This window comes from Tyto alba, unplaced genomic scaffold, assembly GCF_018691265.1.
Source record: "Tyto alba isolate M040663 unplaced genomic scaffold, T.alba_DEE_v4.0 Super-Scaffold_18, whole genome shotgun sequence".
Lineage (NCBI taxonomy): Eukaryota > Metazoa > Chordata > Aves > Strigiformes > Tytonidae > Tyto > Tyto alba.
This window is the reverse complement of record NW_024881280.1, coordinates 13,051,150-13,073,662: the sequence shown is the minus strand read 5'-3', so window position 1 is coordinate 13,073,662 and position 22,513 is coordinate 13,051,150. Positions and strand designations below refer to the sequence as shown.

The following is a 22,513-nucleotide window of genomic DNA, read 5'->3' as shown; positions in this document are numbered from 1 at the left end:
ATTTTCAAGAGAAGGAAGTCTATAGATATGTCTTTTGGCTGTCAGCAGTAACTCCCCAAACTGTCACATAGGTGTGCTTATAGGTCATATATAGCTGTGCATTGAGTTAAACCAGAGATACCCACTAGAAAACTACACTAAGCCCTGAATTGATGTGGGGTTTGATGACTATATAGAGGTGTCTTTTAAATTCATATACTTTATGTCATAATAATTCCAATTCCTGCCCTCTCCCCCCACCAACCAAAAGAAAAAAAAGTTCTGCTAAAAGGGGAGAGTGGCTCCTGGTCATGTGATGGCCAAATGGTGTACATACGACCTCATCCCTGGTTTCTGACATCTGTTGAGGACAAAGATCCTTGTTGCCCTCTCTCCCAATAACAGATTGTTGAGGTGACAGTATTTTCCTACTGAAGGTGCCTGAAAAATTAACCTCTTCTAATTTATTCTTGCTTGTTCTAGAGTAAAGTTAAAAAAAAAAAAAAATTTGAAGGGTGAAAAAGAGAAATAACATTTTTTTCCTCCGTAAAATAATGGTTTTATGTAGTTTGGTTTTTCTGTTTAGAAAAAAAAAAAAAGCCAGAAAGCAGTGAAAAATGTGTTCTTATACTTTTGTTACTCTTAAAACAGTAGTAAGGTAGGGAATAAAAATTTTAAAACATTGGGTTAATTTTACTCCCTCCTTCCCGCCCCCTACATTTTTTGTGTGTGCAATAAATCTTAGGGACATGGTGAGGCAGAGAGAGAATCCTGTAATTTTGACATCTTCATCCCAGAGCTGTTGTTCGTGAGAGACATGAACTGACAGAGGGCATGTCTGCAACCATTTTATTTCTGTGGGGTTTTAGAGTACAACATGTTGAAGTTAGCCTAAGATTAGGGGTGGGGGAGTAGGTTTTTAAGGATCTAATTATTGAATCCATTAAAAACCAAAAAGAAGCAAAACAGAAAACATGGGCTGGATCTTCATCATATAACTCTACACCTTAGAGTAAGTAAAACTGTCCTCACGAAGCACTTTGCAAGCTGTTTTGCACAATTCATCGCTGGCGTGTAGCCAGCGATACGAGCTGCAGCCCAGCTTGCTCAGGCTGCCAGTGTGCTGTTGTGTAGGAAGTGAGCCCAAAATAGCATGCCTTCTTACTACCTCCCTTCAGGGTGCTTTAACGATTTCTCAAAGGTCATTAGAACCTAGTATCAATTAAAGTAGCTTTGTGTCTGCTTTTAATGTAAACTCCTACAGGTAGTAGAGAACAAAGTTACTTTGAAATGCAGTTCTGCTACCTCTTTCCCTGGAATACTCTGTGAAGTTTGGGCTGTATGTGAGGATCCAAGGCAAGATGATTTGCTGATGTCTCATGGGTCAACATTAAGCTAGCTCAGTTGAGCAGGCTGAAAATGCTGTCTTGGTCAGATGGCTCTGGCAGGAGTAATATCATAACATGTATTCATGCAATAAAATGACCATGTCCTTAGAATTAGAAATAGCCAGTCTGACTCCCAGTCCTTTGATCTGCTCACAAGCACAGTCCTTCTTGAATATTCTGCTTGGTTTATAAATCAGTCAAAAGGTAGGATATCCTTATGGTGTATAACAAATATATTTATAAGATGGATCTGGGAAAAAAAAAAAAAAAGTTGAGCAGAGGATGCTGAGTTTTGCTTTCTTTTAAAGATGAAGCAGAGTTTCACTGGGAGGTTTAGTGACAACTTGATATCATTTAGACAGTGATCTATCTGAAGAAAGATTAATGTTAATTAAAGTGGCATTGGAGAACTTCGGCAGATGACAGCAGCCAAGCTGGCTACAAGCTATTTTTAGAAAATTGACTTCATTGCATTCAATATGACTCATTTATTAAGTTAACGGGTGAATCAATAGCTCAGCTTCTTATGGCAGTCACTGAATGTGGAACTGTATATAAGACTGTTCATATCTTTGGTCAGAACTCAAATTATAAAAGCCGACCAGCACTGATTCCATCCAAGTGCACAAGTGTCTTACACATGATGTAGATATGCAGTAATAATCCAGTGAGTCCATCACCACATACATATATACAGGGGCAGAGGGGAATACCAGTCATAAGTCCAACTTGCAATTATATGGAAAATAACACTGTGATAGTTTTAACCTTATATCCAGAATAAATGTTTTAAAAATGAGAAATTCAGTTTCTTTTTTAGATGGAGTATTGAAACATGCAGCAAACGAGTCATAAAAGGATAGCTCATTAAAATAATGGCTGGTTTATTGTTATAATAGAATTATAATTTATTTCCCTTAAGTTTTGTCTTTTAAAGTTCTCTTCCCATTTGGGCTGTGGCTCATTGTTTCTTGCCTCCATTTGATCACAGTTCTTCATGGTTTTTAACTTTCCTTAACTTGGATGAAGTTCAAGTTTTCCCTCTTCAATGATATTCTGCTTTAATTTGTGAAATAGTAAAGCTTCCATCTGTTCCAATACAACTATATTGGCCGTACTTCAGTTTATTTCCTGTATTTGCCTAATTTTTTAGGTTGCTATAGAAACCTTGCTTTCCACATTCTCCTGAATCCTTTTTGTGAACTTCCAGCAAACCCAGTGTATACCTTTATATGTCAACCTGAGGTGCACTTTTTTCCTAAAATAGTTTCCCTAAAAAAAGTCTCAAAGTTTCTATTCTTTCACAAACTGCTGTGCAGATAGTCATATGAGATTTATTATTTCCTAATTATTTTTATGGCATTTCTATCCTGTCTTCTCCAATTCTCTCCTCAAAGATAAGGTGTGGTTCTTCGTTTTTATTATATCAGTTCTAATTTCTTTGGCTAGGAATAATTTCACTTTTCTTCTGTAAAGGGATTAGAGAACGGGGGTGTCTGTATTACATGTAGGGTATGATATAGACCTGATGAGACTGATGTCTATTGAAGTTTGAATATAAATTATGGGGGGACCTTTCAGAGATCATCTGTTATATATACACATGTGACAAATTAAAGCTAACGTATTTAAAATAATTTCACTATTAAATAATGTGACTTGCTATAGTGGGAAAATACTGCTGTTTGAGAGAGAAGGATTGCCCATTAGGTCTCTATAGATGAAGTCTGTGGCTGTATTTCAGCTTACTGGAAGTAGCTGGCTGTATATTTAGCTTTGGTCTTGGTTGCATATTTGTTCTGAGAGAAAATGCCATTTATATTGGAGGATGCTGGACGTTGTGTTGTTCAACTGGAGAAAACTATAATGAAATCGATAATGAACTTAAAATGTATGAAAGATGAAGAGTGAATCTGCACAAAAATCAGGTCCCTGGTGAACTGACTTCTGGCCCTTCAAACATGTTCTTTGCTGCATTATATTCTAGTGTACAAAGCCCACAGTAGTTAATGTGTACTCATGCTAGCTGGTCCTTTGCTTTTCTGATCACAGTGTAATTGCTTCTTGAAGCACTGTGATCAAAAAAACTAGTATAAAATGTTCTAACAAAACCAACCTGCAGAGAGAGGTTGCTCCCAAGAAAATGCAAAACTGTATGCCATGTGCAAGTCCTCTGTCACAGACTCTGTATCATCCTGTAGCTGAAATCTCCTGTGTGTAATCATCTGGTCTCTGTTTTTTCAGGTGTCAGTGACAAAATCAAGGATATGCATAATAACAAGCAATCTTCCAGACAGGTCACAACTGATAGTGACACTTAAATGTAATTCATAGAAATACTCGAAAAATAAAGTTTTCTTTAAGTTGGTCATACCAGTTAATGCACTGATTTTCAGTTTGCCTTGATTTTGCTGTTCTTTCTCATCATTTATCACAATGTTTTTATTTTTCCTAGTAACTTTTGTGGGTATATGCAAGTATGCGTATGACCGTGTAGTTCCTTACACTGGTGACTTATCTGACTGTGGGAGATTTGTAATAGTGATTTGATAACACCAAACTAAGTGCTTTCAAATTTCTTATCAGACTATTTACCATGAAATTCGAATGAAGTGGGGTTTATAATTTTTGAGTGAAGAGTATGTAGCATGTTTCACAACTGGTTCTGCCTCTTTAAGTTCATTTGGCAAGTGAATTGTATGACATAATATTTTGTGTCTGATGTTGAAGCTGATCAATACATTTTGCCAGAAGGAAATAGGCAGCTTAAATCCTTTTTTCTCATAGATACATTATTATATAGTAAAAACAAAAATTCTGTTCCTCTCATATATCATACTTACGAGCAGTAGAAGAGTTCAGGCTGTGTTAACTGGATCCTCTCAATGTGTGTGATGCCTTTAAACTTCCGTGAAACTCACAACCAAACTTTATACAAAAAGTCAAATGTCTTTATTATGTCCTCTATAGTACCTGATTTAACTGGCAATCTGCTGTGGTGGATCTCTCTTCCAGGAATTATAATATGGAGTAAAATCTAATCTTCTGAAATGAAGGTAGTATAGACTTCCTTGAAAACTTCATTTCAGCTCTGAGGCATTTATAGAATTGTATATTTATGTGTCTCTGGTTCTCTTTCCATTTAAAATTTGTTATTATTTATGTATGTAGTCTAGATTTTCAAGCTAAAGATGTCAGTGTAGGATTGAAAATGTATTAAGATAGATATGGTGAGCTGGAGCTATAGATGAGAGACTGTTTATTTAAACAGTAACATAACTTTTAATATATCTTTCAAAAATGTGGAATTGTGGTAACTGACATTTTACTTAAAAATGTGGTACCATTTGGACTGCAACTTGGCAGATTCGGAATACATTAAAATCTTGACACAAAACTTTGCAGAAGTATTTGCAGAAAATTACGCTAATTAATGATTTAAGCAAGCCAGATTAGTTTACTGAGGTTTTTTTTTTTTTTTTTTTCTGATGTATTCCAATAAAGTACTTAGTAGTTGTGCCAAGAGTGGCCAATAAAGAAATCTGCCAGGTGGACTTCCCTGCTGGTGGAGTGCTGGTGGCAGGGGCTCAGTTCTCCACTTCTGCTAGAGGATAGAAAGTTATTTTTTGGGTACTGCAGAATGTGGACAGGAATGTATCTGAAAGAATTTAATAAAAAATGTTTTCTTACAAAGCTAATTCCTGTAGCAATAGTCATGTGCAATGATAACATGCACTGGTCTGAGCCATTCCTTGTCACGGTATGAGGAATCAATCTTTCATCATGTTAAAGCCAGTGTCTTGTAGCTATCCCTGGAAACACTGTTTGAACAAAGGTCAGGTATAGTAAAGAATGGTAAATGGTATGGAATAAGGGGTGGAGAATGTGCTCGTTTTGTCTGGGATAGAGTTAATCCTTCCAGTACTTAAAGGGGGCTACAGGATGGGAGGGCCTCTTTATCAGGAGATGTAGGGACAGGACAAGGGGTAATGGTTTTAAACTGAAAGAAGGTAGATTTACATTAGATATAAGGAAGAAATTCTTTACAGTGAGAGTGGTGAGGCACTGGCCCAGGGTGCCCAGAGCAGCTGTGGCTGCCCCCTCCCTGGCAGGGTTCAAGGCCAGGTTGGACGGGGCTTGGAGCAACCTGGGCTGGGGGAAGGTGTCCCTGCCTGTGGCAGGGGGTTGGAACTAGGTGACCTTTAAGGTCACTTCCAACCCAAACCTTTCTATGATTCTAAGAATAAAGCTCATGTTTGTAGTTGCACTGGCAAAAAAAGTTTCAGTTCTCTCCTACTTTCAACTCCAGTGATGATTAGTAGCAATGGAAGTTGCAGAGAAAGTAGGAGAGAGCAACTGCTACACTGTAATGTCTGGACCCTGTCTCTACCTCAGAAATCATAGTTGATATTACTTGGAGCAGTGGTGGACTTCAGACTTGACTGTTCCTGTGCAGACTTCATCTTCTGTCTAAAGCCTTCAAACCTTTCATTTCTGAGAGTGACTTACTTGTAGAGATATAGAAAGGCAGAACTTATGGGGAAAATCTTAATGTATTTTCTATGTTAATGTCCTGGGTTGAGTGAGTGGTGGGGATTTTTTGGTGGCAGGGGAGGGGGCTATCGGGGCGGCCCCCTGTGAGAAGCTTCTCGAAGCTCCCCCAGCTCCACGTCAGCTCCACCTCTGTTTGGAAACTGAGCCAATCAGCTGCGCCTCTGTGATAACGTATTTAAGAAGGGACGTGGTGACGGGCAGTGGGACTTGTGAGGGGGAGTTGCTGCAGCTGCATGAACACCAAGGTCAGTGGAGGAATGGAGGAAGAAAGGAGGGGGGAGGTGTGCCAGAGCAGAGACCCCCCTGTATCCTGTGGTGAGACGGCAGGGCGGCCCCCCCTGCCACCCATGGAGATCTACGGTGGAGCAGACATTGATTCATGGCCTGTGGTGTCTGCCTGCTCGGATGATCAAGGTGCTGTGCCTGAAGAAGGCCAGGGTCTTGTGGGAAAAGGTAGCCCTGCTGCTGTAATTCAGCGCTGGGAGGATTGCAGCATGCGGGGGAGTCCCACGCTGGAGCAGCTCGGGAAGGGCTGCAGCCGTGGGAGGGAATCCAGTCGGAGAAAGTTAGTGACCCCTGACGGAGCAGTGTGGGGAACGTTGCAGCCTGTAGGAGGAACTCATGTTGGAGAAAGTTTGTGGAGGACTGTCTCCTGTGAGAGGGGGACCATGATGGAGCAGGGGGAACAAGTTCCAGAAGCTTCCCCCACCGATGATAGAAGAAGCAGCAGCACTGACTGCACCCCCCATTCCCTGCCTCGGCGCCGCTGGGGGAGGAGGTAGAGATATCGGGAGCAGAGCTGAGCCCAGGAAGAAGGAAGGGGTGGGGGGAAGGTGTTCTCAAGATGTGGCAATGCTTCTCACTGTCTTACTCTGTTGAGTGTTGTTAGTGTCTGTAATACATGTATGTTCTTTTTTTCTTCCCCTAACGAGTCTGCCTTTTGCTCGTGCCCATAAAGGGGGATTTTTTCCCCATCCCAGTCCTATCTCAAACCCCAAGCCTGGCTCTCTGTCCCTTCTTATTGCCGGAAGAGAAGGGAGAGAGAGTGGCTGCTTGATGCTTGGCTGCCGACCAGGCTCAAACCACGACAGTTACTCTCTTCTCCCTTTTCTAGGTTGAGTAAACAATATGTGTAATAATTTCAGGATTGAATATAAGGAAATACATCTGTGTAGAAATGCTGACAATTGGATGGAAAAATTCTAATAATAGGGAGATAATACAAATATACATTTGATAGCTATCTACTGCTTTACAATAAATAGTTTCTTACACGATTTCCATTTCTGTAGGACCCAGAAAATGACTAGTGTTGCTGTGCAGAGCCAGCAGGGAGGTCATTAGTGCAGTTACATTTTTAGATCTGAATTGTCACTATTGGTGATACTGCTTCATGAAATAAAAGAAGCCAAATCTGCTTGTCTCTGGGGAGAATGTAATATTTACCACCATTTATAGTACATGCTATTCATGCATCTTCAGTATGTAAACTATTCTTTACTATAAATTTTGCAGGATGTAGACAAGTTCACTAAGTTCAGTGTGGAACAAAACACCCTATTTTTCTACATCTGTATCAACATATCACTCACTTTTTACTACCAATCATGAATTCCAGAGACTTTTCAAACTTGTAAGCCATAGATTCTGTGTGGTTTGAGGTCTGTGCATGCACATCTAATTAAAAAATTTATATTTCTAGAATTGCATTAGGATGCATTTAAGACTATATAGCATCTTAGTGAAATACTGAGAACAAAGAACATCAGGCTTCAGATATTTAAATTCATACATAAGACACAGACAAGAAACAAGAAATCATAGAGTATGATGACTGATGGCTGTTAATATAAAGAATAAGATCCTGGTGGTGGTAATTCTCCTTGGTTGACCTAATTCTTTCGGGCTAGTGACCTTGTTTCTAATGTTTATGTTAATCACATGAAGATTTTTCTTTGGATAAAGAAAGTAAAGGGGAATTTTTTCCTGTTATTTTGGGGATGGGTGGGTTTTATGTCTAAATTAGTATGAGTTTGTAACAAGTCATGACACTATTAACATGCTGTACTTTGTGTTACTGAATTTGAGAACATTTTTCTTCTGATTTCAGAGACTATTTTTCTTCTCCTGATTTCAGGTTGGGTGGGACTATATCTGCATATAAGATAGTGCCAGACGAAATAGAAGAAATCAAGGTACAGTATTACTGCCTTTCAACACTGAATTTCTTTGCTTGGAGAATTACAGTAATGTTACATTAAAAAGCTGTATTATTTCTTGCTTTGAAGTGTATCATGGGGGAAAAAGTGTCTAAAGTAAAATTATTAGATCCATATTTAGGCATCTAAAATAGAATTTTTGTTATTTTTACAAGTACAGTTTACCTTCAGCTTAAGTTGACTTCAGTAGGGTTTGTTTGATGCCAAAAACTTGTGTAATTCAATGTATTTCTGTTTTGTCACCTGAAGACAGATGCAGGACTATTGTGAACACTAAGTTATATTTTCATAACAAAAAATAAATGTAAATGTAGTGACCTTTTGCTTTTGAGATCAAAACCACATCCATTTTTTCAGTATTATCTGTCTTAAGGGGATAGTATGAAGTCATTGGTACTCAAAATCACTAAACACTCTTTGATTTTGGGGAGTGTCAACAATAAATACTGAAGTTCACTGCCAATGCCATGTGCATTATAACAAAACTCGCTTTAGCTGAGTTCACTCATGGAAGGTACTTCAGCAATTTCTGTTAATTTTGTTCTTCAGTAAAGAGGGGTACTGTGTGTGAATTTGGCCTAGATCTGGTAGCGTGGTCTGTGTAGATGGTTCTTTATTTGATTGGTAGTCGCTCAGTCTGACATATTGCTTGCTCACTGTGTTTACTTAAGCCACTGGACTGTTTTGTATACTCACTTTCAGCAATGCAAAGGGAGTCAAGAGTAGTTTAAAATCTAGTAAAGGGAAGTGGTTGTGTAATTGTCTGATCTAGACATGACTTCACAGTGTGTAAAGCTGTGAGGATTTATTCCTCCTCAATTAACATCAAACTCACTGTAAGCAAATACAGTAACTGACTGCATCAGTCAAAGTTATCACTGCATCATGATCAAAATGTATTTCTCTCCTCTCAGATTGATGGACTCCTCCTGAATTATCAAGAGGAGCATGATTTATTAGGGTAGATACAATGTTTAGACTTTAGTATTAGAAAGAAGGTTTTCAAAACTTAGTGTTAGGTAGTATTTTCATGATGTTCAGAGAACTGCACCAAAACTATAAAAACAAAAATGACAAAAAACCTAAACCATAATCTTTCACTTTTAATATAAGAAATCCAAACCCACTGACATTTTGCTTAATGTTGAAGATGGAGAAAAGGAAGCTGATATTTCTAGCTTCATTGTGCAAACTGAGTTCAGTGAACAAAGAAAAATGGAATGCTGGGAAATAAGAAACAATTTTATTTTTAGGAACTTACTGTATTAGACAAGATCGATAATCACAGGAATGTGTTTTTTCCCCCACCTGATAAGGATGCCTGTTCTGATTTTTCAGCTCTTTCTTACTGGGCTGGTGTTTAAATGCTTGAGATCCTAGGAAACAGCAAAAGATGGTTTATTCATGTCAGTCTGGAGAGACGATTGTGTTCTAAATCAGAGCTATTCAATGTGTTTGGAAGAAATCACCTCCTTTACTTGTTTCTGGTAGCTGTCTTGTCTTGTTCAGGTAATGGATTTTTCAGATTGTGACTGAAGTCAGCCCACCTCTTACACCTTAAATGACTGAACTTCTCAAACTATAATACAATAGGTGTTGTTCATATGAAATAAGGCAATACTGGAAGTTGCTAAGACATACTGGCAGTGAGTATAATGGACGAATCAGTATCGAATATAGAAAAGTGTTATTTTGTATATTTTTTTCTTTAATAGCAACTGGTAAACAGGGAGATTGAGAATCCTTGCAGTAAGTATAGGAGGAATCTTATCTTCTGAAAGGTTTTTCAAGCAGATTTGAGTAGAAAAAGAAGAGAGGAGGAAGTAAGAGAGAAAGCAAATGAGATTATTGGAATGTTACTTTTAGAGAGGACAGAATCTTCTTCCATGTACCATAGTTCAGAGTTATTTTGCCTAGCAAGTATCCCTCCCCTATTTAAACATGAAATATTAAGGAGTTTAATTTGATGAAATATTCAAGAAGAATAGCTCTGTTTTTAGTACATTATTTAACTTGGCGGTTTGCTGAATGGTATTCACAGGAGTTGGAATATTCATGTTTTCTGATAGTCCTTAGAAAGTAAACCACTTGCTTAAACGACAAAGGAGGGTACTTTATCAGGCAGAGAACAGTAATTACTATGACAAATAAGAAGTCTCCTTGACAGCGTTTCCATATATTCTAGAAAAGGTGGTAGATTAACCTCTTTTACAGCTCAAAATAATTTATGAGGAAAACAGATGTATTGATTTTGTTAATTCACATAATTACATCTTAGGTCGAACACCATTGTAAGCAGAGACTGTATCTCTGAGTTTATGGAAGAGGAAAAACTCTGTAAACCTTAATATACCTGCTGGTTGAAAAGTATCTTTAGAAGATTATTGAAGTGCATGTTTCTAAATGTACTAGTAATTTAAAAAATAACACGTATTTTTTTTCAGTATATATATATATGCATGAGAATTTATTTGTCCATATTGCAATATTCAGGAAATTTTAACGTGTTTATAATGTTTTCATTCTGGAGTGTTTAGAATATATTTATCCTTTCATGTGAGTGTGATTTTACTATGTGTATATATATGCTGTGAGATCGTATGTGGCTTAAGTATCTAGAATATTGCCTGTATGTATGCATGCCTGTTTCTTTGAATGAGTGTATATGGTCAGTGTTGGGTATAATTGAAACAGTGCATCCTGCTTACCAGAATTAATGTCATAGTGTTTGGCATGCTTATAGCCATATGAATTAGAAGTATTTATGGCAGAAGTGATAGCAGGTACCCTAAATACCCTTACCAAGGTCAGGAAGAATTGTGTGGAACCACTCACCATGACAGTTCCTCAGCGTTTGTATCAGCCTGAAATGGAGTGAGATATGATTTATCTTCCCTAGATTTTTGTCATAGGTGCTTAGGTTCCCAAAGTGAGAGTGCTCAACAGATAACCATATGAAGATACCATCACAGGTTTTCCCCCTGAAAACTTTTCTAGAAGGTGGAAGCATCTTCTATCACAGGATCTTCAGGACCAGTGCTTCACTAAGAGAAGCTTTCAGAGAAGGAAAACCTGAGCAAATGCCTGAATGGATGTACTGCCATCTGCATTCCTGTCATTCCTCTACATGGGTTAAAGCCATGGAACTTCATTTTCAGTACCTGATGGTTTTAAAATACTGCATGAACTGATGAAGACAGTAAATATAGGAATTACAACATATTTCTGAGAAAATGTCACTGTTTTGACTTTCTCTAGACTTGTATTTTCATCAGAATTATTCACCTTGTAAGCAAGGAACTTTTCAGACTTTCAAAAATGTATTGGCAGGTTTCAGCCTTGCTCCTTGTCCACTGTAGTAGTATGTTGTGCCTAAAGGATAGGTCTTCCAAACCAAATAATTTCATGTACATAGGGACTGCTGAGCATATCAGGCAACAGTGGTTTTGAATAACATCTTCTGGTTGGAAATCAAAGCAATTGCATTTGAGAGGAAAAGAATAGTAGCAAACTCAACATTTCTTTATTTCTATTTAATGACATTCAGGAGAATATACAATTTCATTTACAATGTGGAGTTTGCCTCAAGAACAGAGAGCAATTTATGTCTATTACCGATGGGGGAAAGTCTGTGTGATGTGCCTTTTTATATGCCAACAGTAGCATTTTATTGTTTATAATACCATGAGAGATGCTTTTTTTGATTGCAGCATTCTGTCATTACAAAGGAAATACATGATGTTGTGAAGGATTGTTATTCTAGAGGAAGACTGGTGAATGAGAAGACCACTCATTAACAGATTTATAAAAAACTACTTGGTTTGCTAGGATTTGCAAGTCAGGAGCAGAAGATAATATAATTGGTTTTGGAGGGGTGCTTCTTTAAGTACTTCCCTATATGCTTTTCATGTAGGCATCTCATCATCTCAAGACCAAAAATTATTTTGGCAGCAAGTGTTCAATTCATAAAAGTAATAGGCACAAGAAAGACATTGACATTGTATTTCATACTTGTGGTATGAGACAGATGTTACAGTGTAGAGAGCTAGGTTAAATGGCTAACTCCTTTGGTAGTTAATTTGAAGAAATCTTGTTAGAAATTTTTCTTAGTACTGGTGGTAAAAATTTATAAATTTAGATGTAAAACAGTTCTGAACAAAAATGGGAATTTTTTTAGTTCCATTATCCACCTTTTCATACAGAGACGTATCTTCTGCTCCTCAACAACCATAATTCTTCTATAGTTGCTCTTTAAATGAAAGCACATATGCATAAACTATTAAAGGCTACATTTAAGACTACAGACCTTTTCCCCTGGATAGGATAGGATAGCTCTCTTCATTTCTTTAGAAATACGTTTGCTTAATAATATATATATGTAATAGTAATACACAAAAACTCTTTTCATGAATAGCTGAAACACATTCCTCTCAAATTGTCTTTGGTCTGTGAGGCAACAGACTCCAGTGATAAAGGTCCAAGAGTAGAAAATTTAAAAAAAAAAAAAGTTAGAAAGGAGGAAGTAGCCAGAAGGAAAATGGGGAACACTATGTCTTCTGAGAGGTCAGTTGTTATAGATGATTTCGGAATTAATGAGATTTTAACTTTTCTGCACAATCATATTTAGGAACATCTTATGAACAAATTATTTCAGTACTAGTGAGTTTCATTTCAGAACAAATCTGGATCTGCCATCAAAGATACGCGTCTTTAAAATGGTTACAAATAAAATGAGGCTGTTCAGAGACTTTCTCGGAGATGAGATAATCTGGTTTGTAGACCTTGTGGTGTCATATACCTACATAATACTGTGTGCCAGAATCTCTTCTTTATGCTGGTAGGAATAGCTGATGAAACTCATGCAACCCCTGTGTGCAGCCAAGAGACACTGGCCTTCATCCTTCAAAGCATTTTCATGTTTATCAATGTGTGGAAAAAATAAGCAGCAATTTGTCAACAAGTGTCAGTTTCTAGTCTTGTATCAAAAAACCACAAATGCAAGAAAAGTAGTCATTAGTACTATGGTAGATAGTTCATAAGAACACAATTGTGGTTCAAAATATTCAGACTTCAAAAAAATGGCTTTGTATCTCGATAGTGGGTGGTAGGGCATTTAAATATTTCTTGCATCTTCTGCAGAAGTAACAATGCAATACATAAACAAGGAGATATGCTGTCATCCCAGATTTGCATAGGAGTTTAAGTCTTGAATGTGGTTTATTTCATCATTGTATTGATGTTCATCTGCTAAATTGCTGAGGGTCTTCACAAAAAGTTTCACCAAGGTTTATGATGGGAGGCATCACAATTTGGTGATAATGCTGAGATTATCACTTTGTATATCTGAAGCCAGCACAAAGAAAAAATAGATTTCCCTGCAGTGACCTTTCAGAATAAGAGTTTTTTGAAGAGGTTCAAGCTGTTTAAGGTATGCACTCCCACCAGTCCCATTACTGAGAAACATAAAGCACCCAGAAGCTTTACCATTTACCTTGCAGGAAGGATAATTCTGGTTCTTAGTTTTTCTGCCAATGTTTTCCTTTTTCTGACTCTCAGATTACAATTACTAACTCATAACACAAAAGCTCTTACTGAGTAGCATGACATAAAAGGATATTATCAATTGAAAGTCCAGTAAGTGTTAGCAAGTAGTATCTCTGCAGACTCCAAAGCTTACAGATAGAAAGCTGAAAAAGATTTAAAGGCAACGTGCGATGGTCATGTGTTCTTCCATGATTAGGTTAGTAGTCAGGCTGGACTGTGTGTTGGCTAAAACTGAGTGTTTGTCTTTTAACTCTCTTAACATGCACTCAGAGTCTGACCCTCCAGCAGGCAGTTTCATTGTACTCATGCAGCCAAGAAAGGAAGGTTTCTAAAAGGATTTGCTAATGTCCCAACCCATATATATATATATAAAAAAAAAAAAAAAAAAAAAAAAGCACCATTCTGAGATCTCAATTTAGTGTATGAAATCCTGATAAACTTCCAGATTTGTATCTCCTACTTGGTTCTCAGGTTTCCATAAAGGAGGCTTTCACATGACCATGTATTTAGCTAGGACAATTGAGATGTGGGACGTGTTACACTAGAACAACTTTTAATCTCATGATATTTCCCTGTAATGAGTTTACGTAATGTACACACGGATTTCTTCCCAAATTCATTTCTCGATCCCGTGTTAGCAGAGTCAATCACTGATTAGTATTCTTTTTCAAGCTACATATGACTCACAAAAAAATGTAAATTAAATTGTTCAGATGACAGAAAGAACTTTGAGGTTTTTCTTGCTGTATTAATCCTTAAATGATCTTAAAGACATTTGTTGTTTCCATGCTGGAGAGAATGAAAAGGTTTGTGTGTGAGATGATGTGACAAAATAGTGAAAAACACTATATGTAACAAAAAATTACTTTCCTTTACTTGTTTGTCCATGTGTATGCATTCATGCTGTAAGCACATATAGAGTCACTTAGGCTAGAGATTTACACCCCTTGCAGTGCTGATAATGTGCTCTTAGATCTTTCTCCCTCATGCCATGCATTTGGGCTCCGTTCTTTTAGATCTTGTCAACAGCTGATTATTTGTATTCTGTTGCATCATATTATATTGGTTCTAGTTGAGTGTGATTTCATACCCTGTTTTGTTAGGTCAGTTTTTCTTCTCATTAGTCCTTTGTTGTTTTAAGTTAGTTTTGTTTCTTCTCAAAGTTCTTTTTTCCCCTTTTTCTGGAAAGTGCAGTCTGTATTTACACTGGGTTCTCACTTAGAATCTAGGTTTTTGGTGCCAAACCTGGCTGTGCAAGTCTGAACCACTGCCCAGGCACGCTCTCACACCAGTGAAATAAGAGTGTTTCATAAGAATGCCTTTTCTATTGTGGGATTTTTTTTTCTCACCTATGAAGCCAGTAGTTGTGGAGATTGGATTTGACTCTTGGATTGTTTGTTTCTGCTCTGATAGGTTTGAGATTCTTTTTACTTGAAGGACATGACTGTTCTCCACGCTATAGCTATTGCTGTCTCAAGTTTTTGTATAGAAACTCCTCAGGGAGTACTCACTGAAGGGGCTTTTCATCTGTTTCTCTTATCTTCTGTGGATGATGGATACTCACTGCAATCACAGCCCTCTCAACCAAAAAAACATCTGTACAAAAAGAATGAAAAATGAAAGATGGCTGAAGTGTCTGTACCACTGTTCTCTGACAACGAGATTCAGCCCTGACCTTGTGGATGTTCCCTGGCATTTGATGGGATTTCTTTTAGGCCACAGCAGTTGCTGTCATTACCAGTATTACGGACGTACTCCATTTTTCCTCTCTGCCTTGCTGCTTCTGTACTGTTTGGGAGGTGTGCATGATGTAAACCAAGCAACTGGGGTGGGGGAAGCTGAGCATCTGCTCTTTTTGGCATCTGGCACTGAAGAGACTGACTGACTTTTTTTGATTTGAAAGAGGCACTAGCAAATATCTGGGGGTGGCTCAAATTTCTTTATATCTCTTAGTAATCAAACTCTGATCACTATTAGGACTGCTGAGTGTGTTGCAAGAACTCCTCTACTTTCCTGGCAAGGATATCAAATGCCTAGATGCTCTGGATGAAAAAGTATACTCACTAACTTTCCACGTGAAAATAGGAATTATCACTTCTTGTTTTCCTGCTGTCTTCCGTCTTATATTTCATAGGCTCTGTGGCCTTGAAGACTGCATAGCTCCAGAAATGACAGAGGAGACCACCAAGCTACAGCTCTTACAAGCTGTCTTGAATATAGAAGATGCTGAAGCATTGTTATTAATTCCTGTTCTAATGTGAGAAGGATTTACACTAATGCATTCTATATTTTATTGTGAAATTTGGTCTTATGAACATCCAAAAGAAGTTTAGCCTGTGTTTTGCAGATCAGAGAATATTGCAGCATGTGGAAGGGAATTGCAGGAAGATAGTGCATCCGTTGAAGTTGAGATGCCGTGCCAATGGCACAAAATAATTTTAATAATATTTTTCTTTACAAAGCAAACAAAAATAGTTCTCTAGTTCTGCAGAGAGACGAGTGTCTGTAGGATGAAAAAATAAAAATAGCCGAAAGTTAATTTACAAGAGAAACCAGTATATTGTTGATCTTTCAAACTTTTCTGGTTACACAGTGTTTGAGCATTCTCGGTGCTGTTGTCGTTTAGAGGGGAGATTAATCTTTATCAGTTTTTTCATTGCCACAGTCCTGTTTGTTTATTAAATCTTTACTAAGTACAGTAGAAACAGCATAAAAAAATCTCTGCTTCTCTCTGTGACCATAGTAACCAATTTTCTCTGACTCACTCCTGGCTTTCTTTCATTCTCAATTTTTGCTAAATGCATATCTCTGTACCAGTCATCACCTGAAACCTAGTTAAGTTTTGGGGCATTGTCTTACTTTCTCTAACACAGTTCTTGTGCTTTTCATCTGACCCAGTATACTGGGCAGTGTTTTCAGTGGCTTCTATTCTCACTGGAAAATTCAGTTCTTAAATGGGATCTCACTTAGCCTGGATGAGAGGAGAAAACATAGCTCAGCTTCATTAAGCAGCAAAGAGCTTTTGTGAAGTATATATCAAGTTTATATAAAGAAGCCCTAATCATTTTCCATGTGATGTGTGACGTAAAGTTTTGTTTGGTTATATTTACCCTTAAAGAATGTATTCTGGTGACTTGTTTTGGAGATCTATGAAGGAAATTAAACATTGTCCTGTCATAACTGATACTGTCATAATTGGTTAGGGGCTTGATTGAGTTTGAGGGAGGTCTACAATATGATCTTGTGGTAAATAGATTTCTGAAAGTTCTGGTACTGTATATATGGAGAAAAGGCAATCAGTTGTTTTTTCTAAAAAAAACCCTTCAGGTTCTACAGCTATTTGGAGGTAGTGTCAGTGAATTATGAAAATCATTATTTGTAGAGAAATGAAGTATAGCTGCAAACAAGGACACTGAAATATTGAGTGACTGGATAAGAAACCATCTGACAAAATTCAATGGAGGTAGATACTAAGTGATCTGTATGGGAGGTGTGAAAAAGTCCTAAATTTGCGTATAAAATATGAATATCTCATTTGACTATTGTGATCCAAGAATGAGGTCTGAGAAGTGTGCTAAGGTGGTTGCTATTAGCTCAGTATTCAGGAGCAACTGAAGGGGATATTTTTAAAAAACAAAAGAAAAAACAAAACAAACAAACAAACAAAAAAAAAACAACAACAAAAAACCCCAACTGTGAGGAATTATTAGGAAAGGAACCAAGACCAAAACACAAAACATTTGCTGTTACGTCTAAACCTCTGGTGCGCTACCATATACAGTGGTGTGTGAAGGGCTGACCCCCTAATTACAAAAATGACACAGTAGGGGTGAAAAAGATTTAGAATCAGATTATAAAAATTATCTAATTTATAGAAGCACTTCCATATGATGAAGAAATAAAGAGACTGAGACAGAAACATCCACAAGTGACACATTTAGTTGCATTTCAGCACCATTCTCCCTTATTTCTACTGCACTTTTAAAATTAACTCTCATGCTTAATTTATGCAGATTGTAAGACTGCCTGAAAATAGTCACTGAAGCTTTGACTATATGTCTTCTGTTGGTTGATAAACTACTGATCGTAAGGAGAAAAAAAAAAAAAAAAAGAGATAAAGGAAGGAGTTCCTAATAACAGAAAGCATTCACATAAAGCTGCTGATGCTGAAACCTTATCTGGTTATAACACAGCCGTCATCTCTCCATCAGAATCTGGTTCAATAGATTGTATTTTTCCGAACAAGATTTGTAACTGGTAGACTGCAGATAATTGTTCTAAAATAGTGCAGTTTATTTTACTTTCATAGTTTTCTATCTAGATGCTTTTTTATGTTGTGTTTTAGTGGCTTGATTGGAAAAACACAGTAGTAAAACACCAAAGACTACACACACACCCCTGTGATATGCAAGCTTGTGAACTGTATTGAGTGATGCTCAGTACTCCCATGTGTGATTACACCTAATTAAATTTCTCTGATAAGTAAAATTTTTTGTGACACCCTAATCCTATTAGTTAATTTTTATATGCAAGGCCCACTGTCTGAAACAGAATAGGAAATGTGAAATATTTTTAGCAGAATACCAACCACAAACTTCCTTCAAGGAAACATCGTAAGGGAATGGTATAAAATAGTATGTACAGACATGTTGAACCATGTGGCCAGAGGCATTTTGTTTGCTCAGATGCTTTGTTTTTATCAGATGCACAAGATTCATCTAGATGAGATTTCATGCTGATGAACTGTATCTGACCACAGATGTAAAATTGAAAGTTTTAAGTGGATTGTATGTTTTATTGAGTATGATGGGTAAGTGGCGCCATCTCATCTGTGACAGTGCACAGAGCTGGAATGTTGGCTTAACTGATATCCTAAAGGCTTCTAGCTAAACAAAATCAGAGCACAGTGTGTGGAGACCAAGTTAAAAATACCTTCCTTAGCCCTAACCACTTCATCCCTAGTGCCAAGAACAGAACATTTATCTCAAGCCATGTCTTACCAAGTCATGCAAACCAATAAAATGCATCTATCTATAAAGGAAAGCATTTGGTGCTGAGGATGCAGCATCTACTTCACATGTTCTTTGATATATTTTATTTCAAACTACTTCTGTTACGATTCTGTAAACTGTGTACCTGTTAACAGCTGGAGTGGATTACATGTGCTGCTGAAGTCCATCTTTCAAGTAAGTTTTATCTGAAAGAATTCCATTTCATATGCTTAAAGACTACTTTACAATATGAACCAAAGTCTGATAAGCAGAAAAGTTGTCAAAAGTGCACTGCTGTTTTGAACTAACAGGCTATGGTACACATGTCCCCACGCTGTAGCACTTATTATTCTCGTACCACAATATATCAAGGTTACAAATAATGTGAAATTCATAATATAGTATCATCATTACCAATGAAACATTGTTGTCTCAGCTAAGTACTTACAGAGTGCCCACCCATGCTGGCAGACTATTTAACAAAAAAAAAAAAAAAAAAAAAAAGATCTAGACCAGTGGTCTCTAGACTTTTTGATTGTGTACCCCATCAGTAAAAAATGTTAGAGCACACACCCCCCAATATATGTATATCCTAATATTTAATATTTTCTCCCTGCACCCCATAGGATCATTTCAGTTGGAAAAGACCCTTAAGAATATTGTGTCCAACCATAAACTTAACAGTGCCAAGTCCCCCACTAAGCCATGTCCCTAAGCACCACATTTAGACACCTCTCAAATACCTCCAGAGATGGTGACTCAGCCACTTCCCTGGGCAGCCTGTTCCAGTGCTTGACAACCCTTTTGGTGAAGAATTTTTTCCTAATATCCAGTCTAAACCTCTCCTGGTGCAACTTGAGGCCATTTTCTTTTATCCTATTGCTTGTAACTTGTGAGGAGACCCACAGCCCCTTTACTACAACCTCTTTCAAGTACTTGCAGAGAACGATAAGGTCTCCCCTCAGCCTCCTTTTCTCCAGGCTAAACAGCCCCAGTTCCCTCAGCCTCTCCTCATAATACTTGTGCTCTAGACACTCCACCAGCCTTCGTTGCCCATATCTGGACACATCATCAACAGGCACAACCTAATTCTTCAAAATTAATGAATCGGGCACAAGTTTTTCTCTGACTGCACACTTCATATATTTCAGTTGAGTCACTTCAACGTATAGGTTTCAAAATCAAGCATAAGATGTAATGCATCAAGCTCACTGACAATTAGTATCCATATAATAAGTTTATTTTACACATAGAGTGGATAATAGCTTACTAATGCCAAAAAAAAATAACAAATTGAATTTAAAACTGAAACTACAGTATAAACAATCTTTCTGCCGTCCCTTCTAGGAAATGTTAATTTAAAATAGTTCTCGAGATCATTGCTGTTTCTCTTATACAAAACTCTCCATGAAATTTACCTGATTTACCTCTCTTCTCCATCTTAGTTTATTTGCAGGGAACTGAAGGTAACATCCAAAGTACAGAGTTTGCAAAAGAATTAAACATTTTCCTATCAGACCTCAGTCAGACACTGATATCTATCCAAAGAACAAAGATTACTGATGCAAATTTTTCTACATGTAGGTCAGTGAGAAATTTAATATCTCCCTACAAAAATGTCATTATAATAAAAGGTGCCTAAAGGGGTGTAGTCTGTTTATTCTGTTAGCCTGCAATTATGTCCTGAGCAAAATACTATTCTTTTGTCAGTATTGTAAAAGAGGTTGTCCAGATCTTAACTTGCTGGTTATGACCTTCAACTGAGTATACTGAAATGAAGAGGTAGTCTGCTCTTCTCTGCCTCAGTTTTATTGTGATTATTATTGCGGTTTTTTATTAAAGGTTCAAAATACGTGAAACTCAAATTTTTAAAAATCCAAAGAATGGGATAGAAAATGAGCTGTATGACAAAAAATGGTTTTGTCTGTACAGTTGTTTTTTTTGTGTAGAGAGCTGTATACTGCTCATTTCAATGAAATATATTTGCTGTAGCCAGTGGTCTTATGATGTTTTCTTGGAGATATTTTGAAATTTGGGTGAGAGACAAAAAATACTTAGAGTTTCTGACTAAAAGTCTCTCTCCTTTCGGAGTTAGACAGAATTGAAAGCCAAAACAGCAGCTAGAGACTTAATGGACTACTACATTTATTAGAGTTGATTGGTATGGATGGTTACAGCTCCAAACCCAAAAGTTCTGAGTGGACAAAGTGTCAAATACTGTGCTTAGATTCATGAATACAAATGTTAAAGCTCTTGGAATATTGCTGCTATAGAATTGTTGGATTCCTGGTAGACCTGATCTTTCACCACAAATTTATAACTTTTAGCAGAAGAAAAAAAAACTTTGATCTCTTTTTAGAGTCTTCAAGTATCACAGATATTACCAGGCCTGGAGAGAGAACTCTCACAGGACAGAAAAGGCTTGCTTAATAACTGCAAGAAAAAAGCAAAGGCTTCTCCTTCCATAGAGTCAGAAGTGATGAGTGTTGAGATAAAGATGGAATCCTGGTTGGGTCTTTGGTCTGCACTGAGGTGAGGAGGGCAGGGAGAGAGAGGGACAGTGCCAGGTTCTTTATGAATCTCCGTAAGAAAGGCCTGACAACAAATGGATTAATAAAATACCTGCTTTAGTAAGTCAGAATAAGAGGAAGAATATAGATAGCAAATAAATCTTACTCCGTTCAGACACTAGGAACTGTGTGTTTGTGCAGCATTGGATCAATCCCTGGTGGGTTTCTCCACTCATGAGAAATTCTTGCTACACTTTTAGATAAAGCAAAAGCCACGCTGGTGGTACTGGGTGGGAGCTGCCTACAGGCTCCTCCATTACAATGGGGTGGCTGAGTCTGTCCTTTGGCCGAGGGGTTTGTGCAGCACGGCACAGGCCCGACGGCCACGCTGGACATGGAGCACAGCACAGCCTCCTGGGGGAACTGCGGGGGAATGGTTATGTGGATCACTGACTCTTCGGTGTACAAGGGTCTCCTGGTCAGGATCACTACAATATTAGAAACATTATAAATAGAACATTGTGTGGTCTTTAATTTCCAGAGGGCATTGCCCAGTTCTTGCTCACAGATAAAGCTTATTGCATACTCTCCTTCATCCCCTAATTCCACCTATTGTCTCTTAGTGAAAATACTGTCTGAATGACTCTGCTGCCTGTGGAGGCTCTTTATCACTCTCTAGCACTAAAGTGGCAATTGTCTCTACAAGGGAAAGCAATAGTCCAGAGATAACGTATACTGCATGTTTCATAATCCTCAAAGTAAAATGTGTGGGAGATGATATAACTCTTTGAAAGGGGGAATATGGTATTTTTATTATTGAGATGGTGTCTTTATTCTAAATTTCATTGAGCTGACTGTAATGTAATCTCAACATGTCCAGAAAGGTAAGTTCTGCAATTAAAAAACCAAAAATTACTTAAATAAACATTTTCATATAACAGACCATATGTTAGAATAATAGTATATAAAGCAGGTAATACACAGTCAAAAAGACTTGTTATTTCTTATTCAACTTTTTTTGAAGCATATAAATAACTCAGGATTCTTATAAAGGTTACCATTTATGTCTTCTTACATCTTTAAAATAATGAACAAGTACTGCCTAGTCCAGAGGGCTTTGCATGGTTTCACAACTCTAGAAATGACCCATGTTTTAGCAAGGAGTGTTCTGTTTCTGTGAAGCAGCAGACATTTCTTATGCATAACCTCCACTATCTGTCCAATTCAGGCACATCGGTAACAATGAGGATACACTCTTCACCAAAAACCTGATGTACCTACAACTGTACTCCTTAAAGATTTCCAGAATTACTGAGTTTTCCTGCTTA

General features: G+C 37.5%; 1 protein-coding gene across 25 annotated transcripts in view; it reads left to right on the top strand.

Moving 5' to 3' along the window:
- The window catches only part of GPHN (gephyrin), a 293,302-nt gene that overhangs the window by 114,626 nt on the left and 156,163 nt on the right, over nt 1-22,513 (top strand). For all 25 annotated transcript variants that reach the window (XM_042790904.1, XM_042790910.1, XM_042790897.1 and 22 more), the window contains exon 3: nt 8,059-8,116. In XM_042790904.1, coding sequence (XP_042646838.1) covers nt 8,059-8,116 — 58 coding nt within the window. The remainder of the gene's footprint in view (nt 1-8,058; nt 8,117-22,513) is intronic.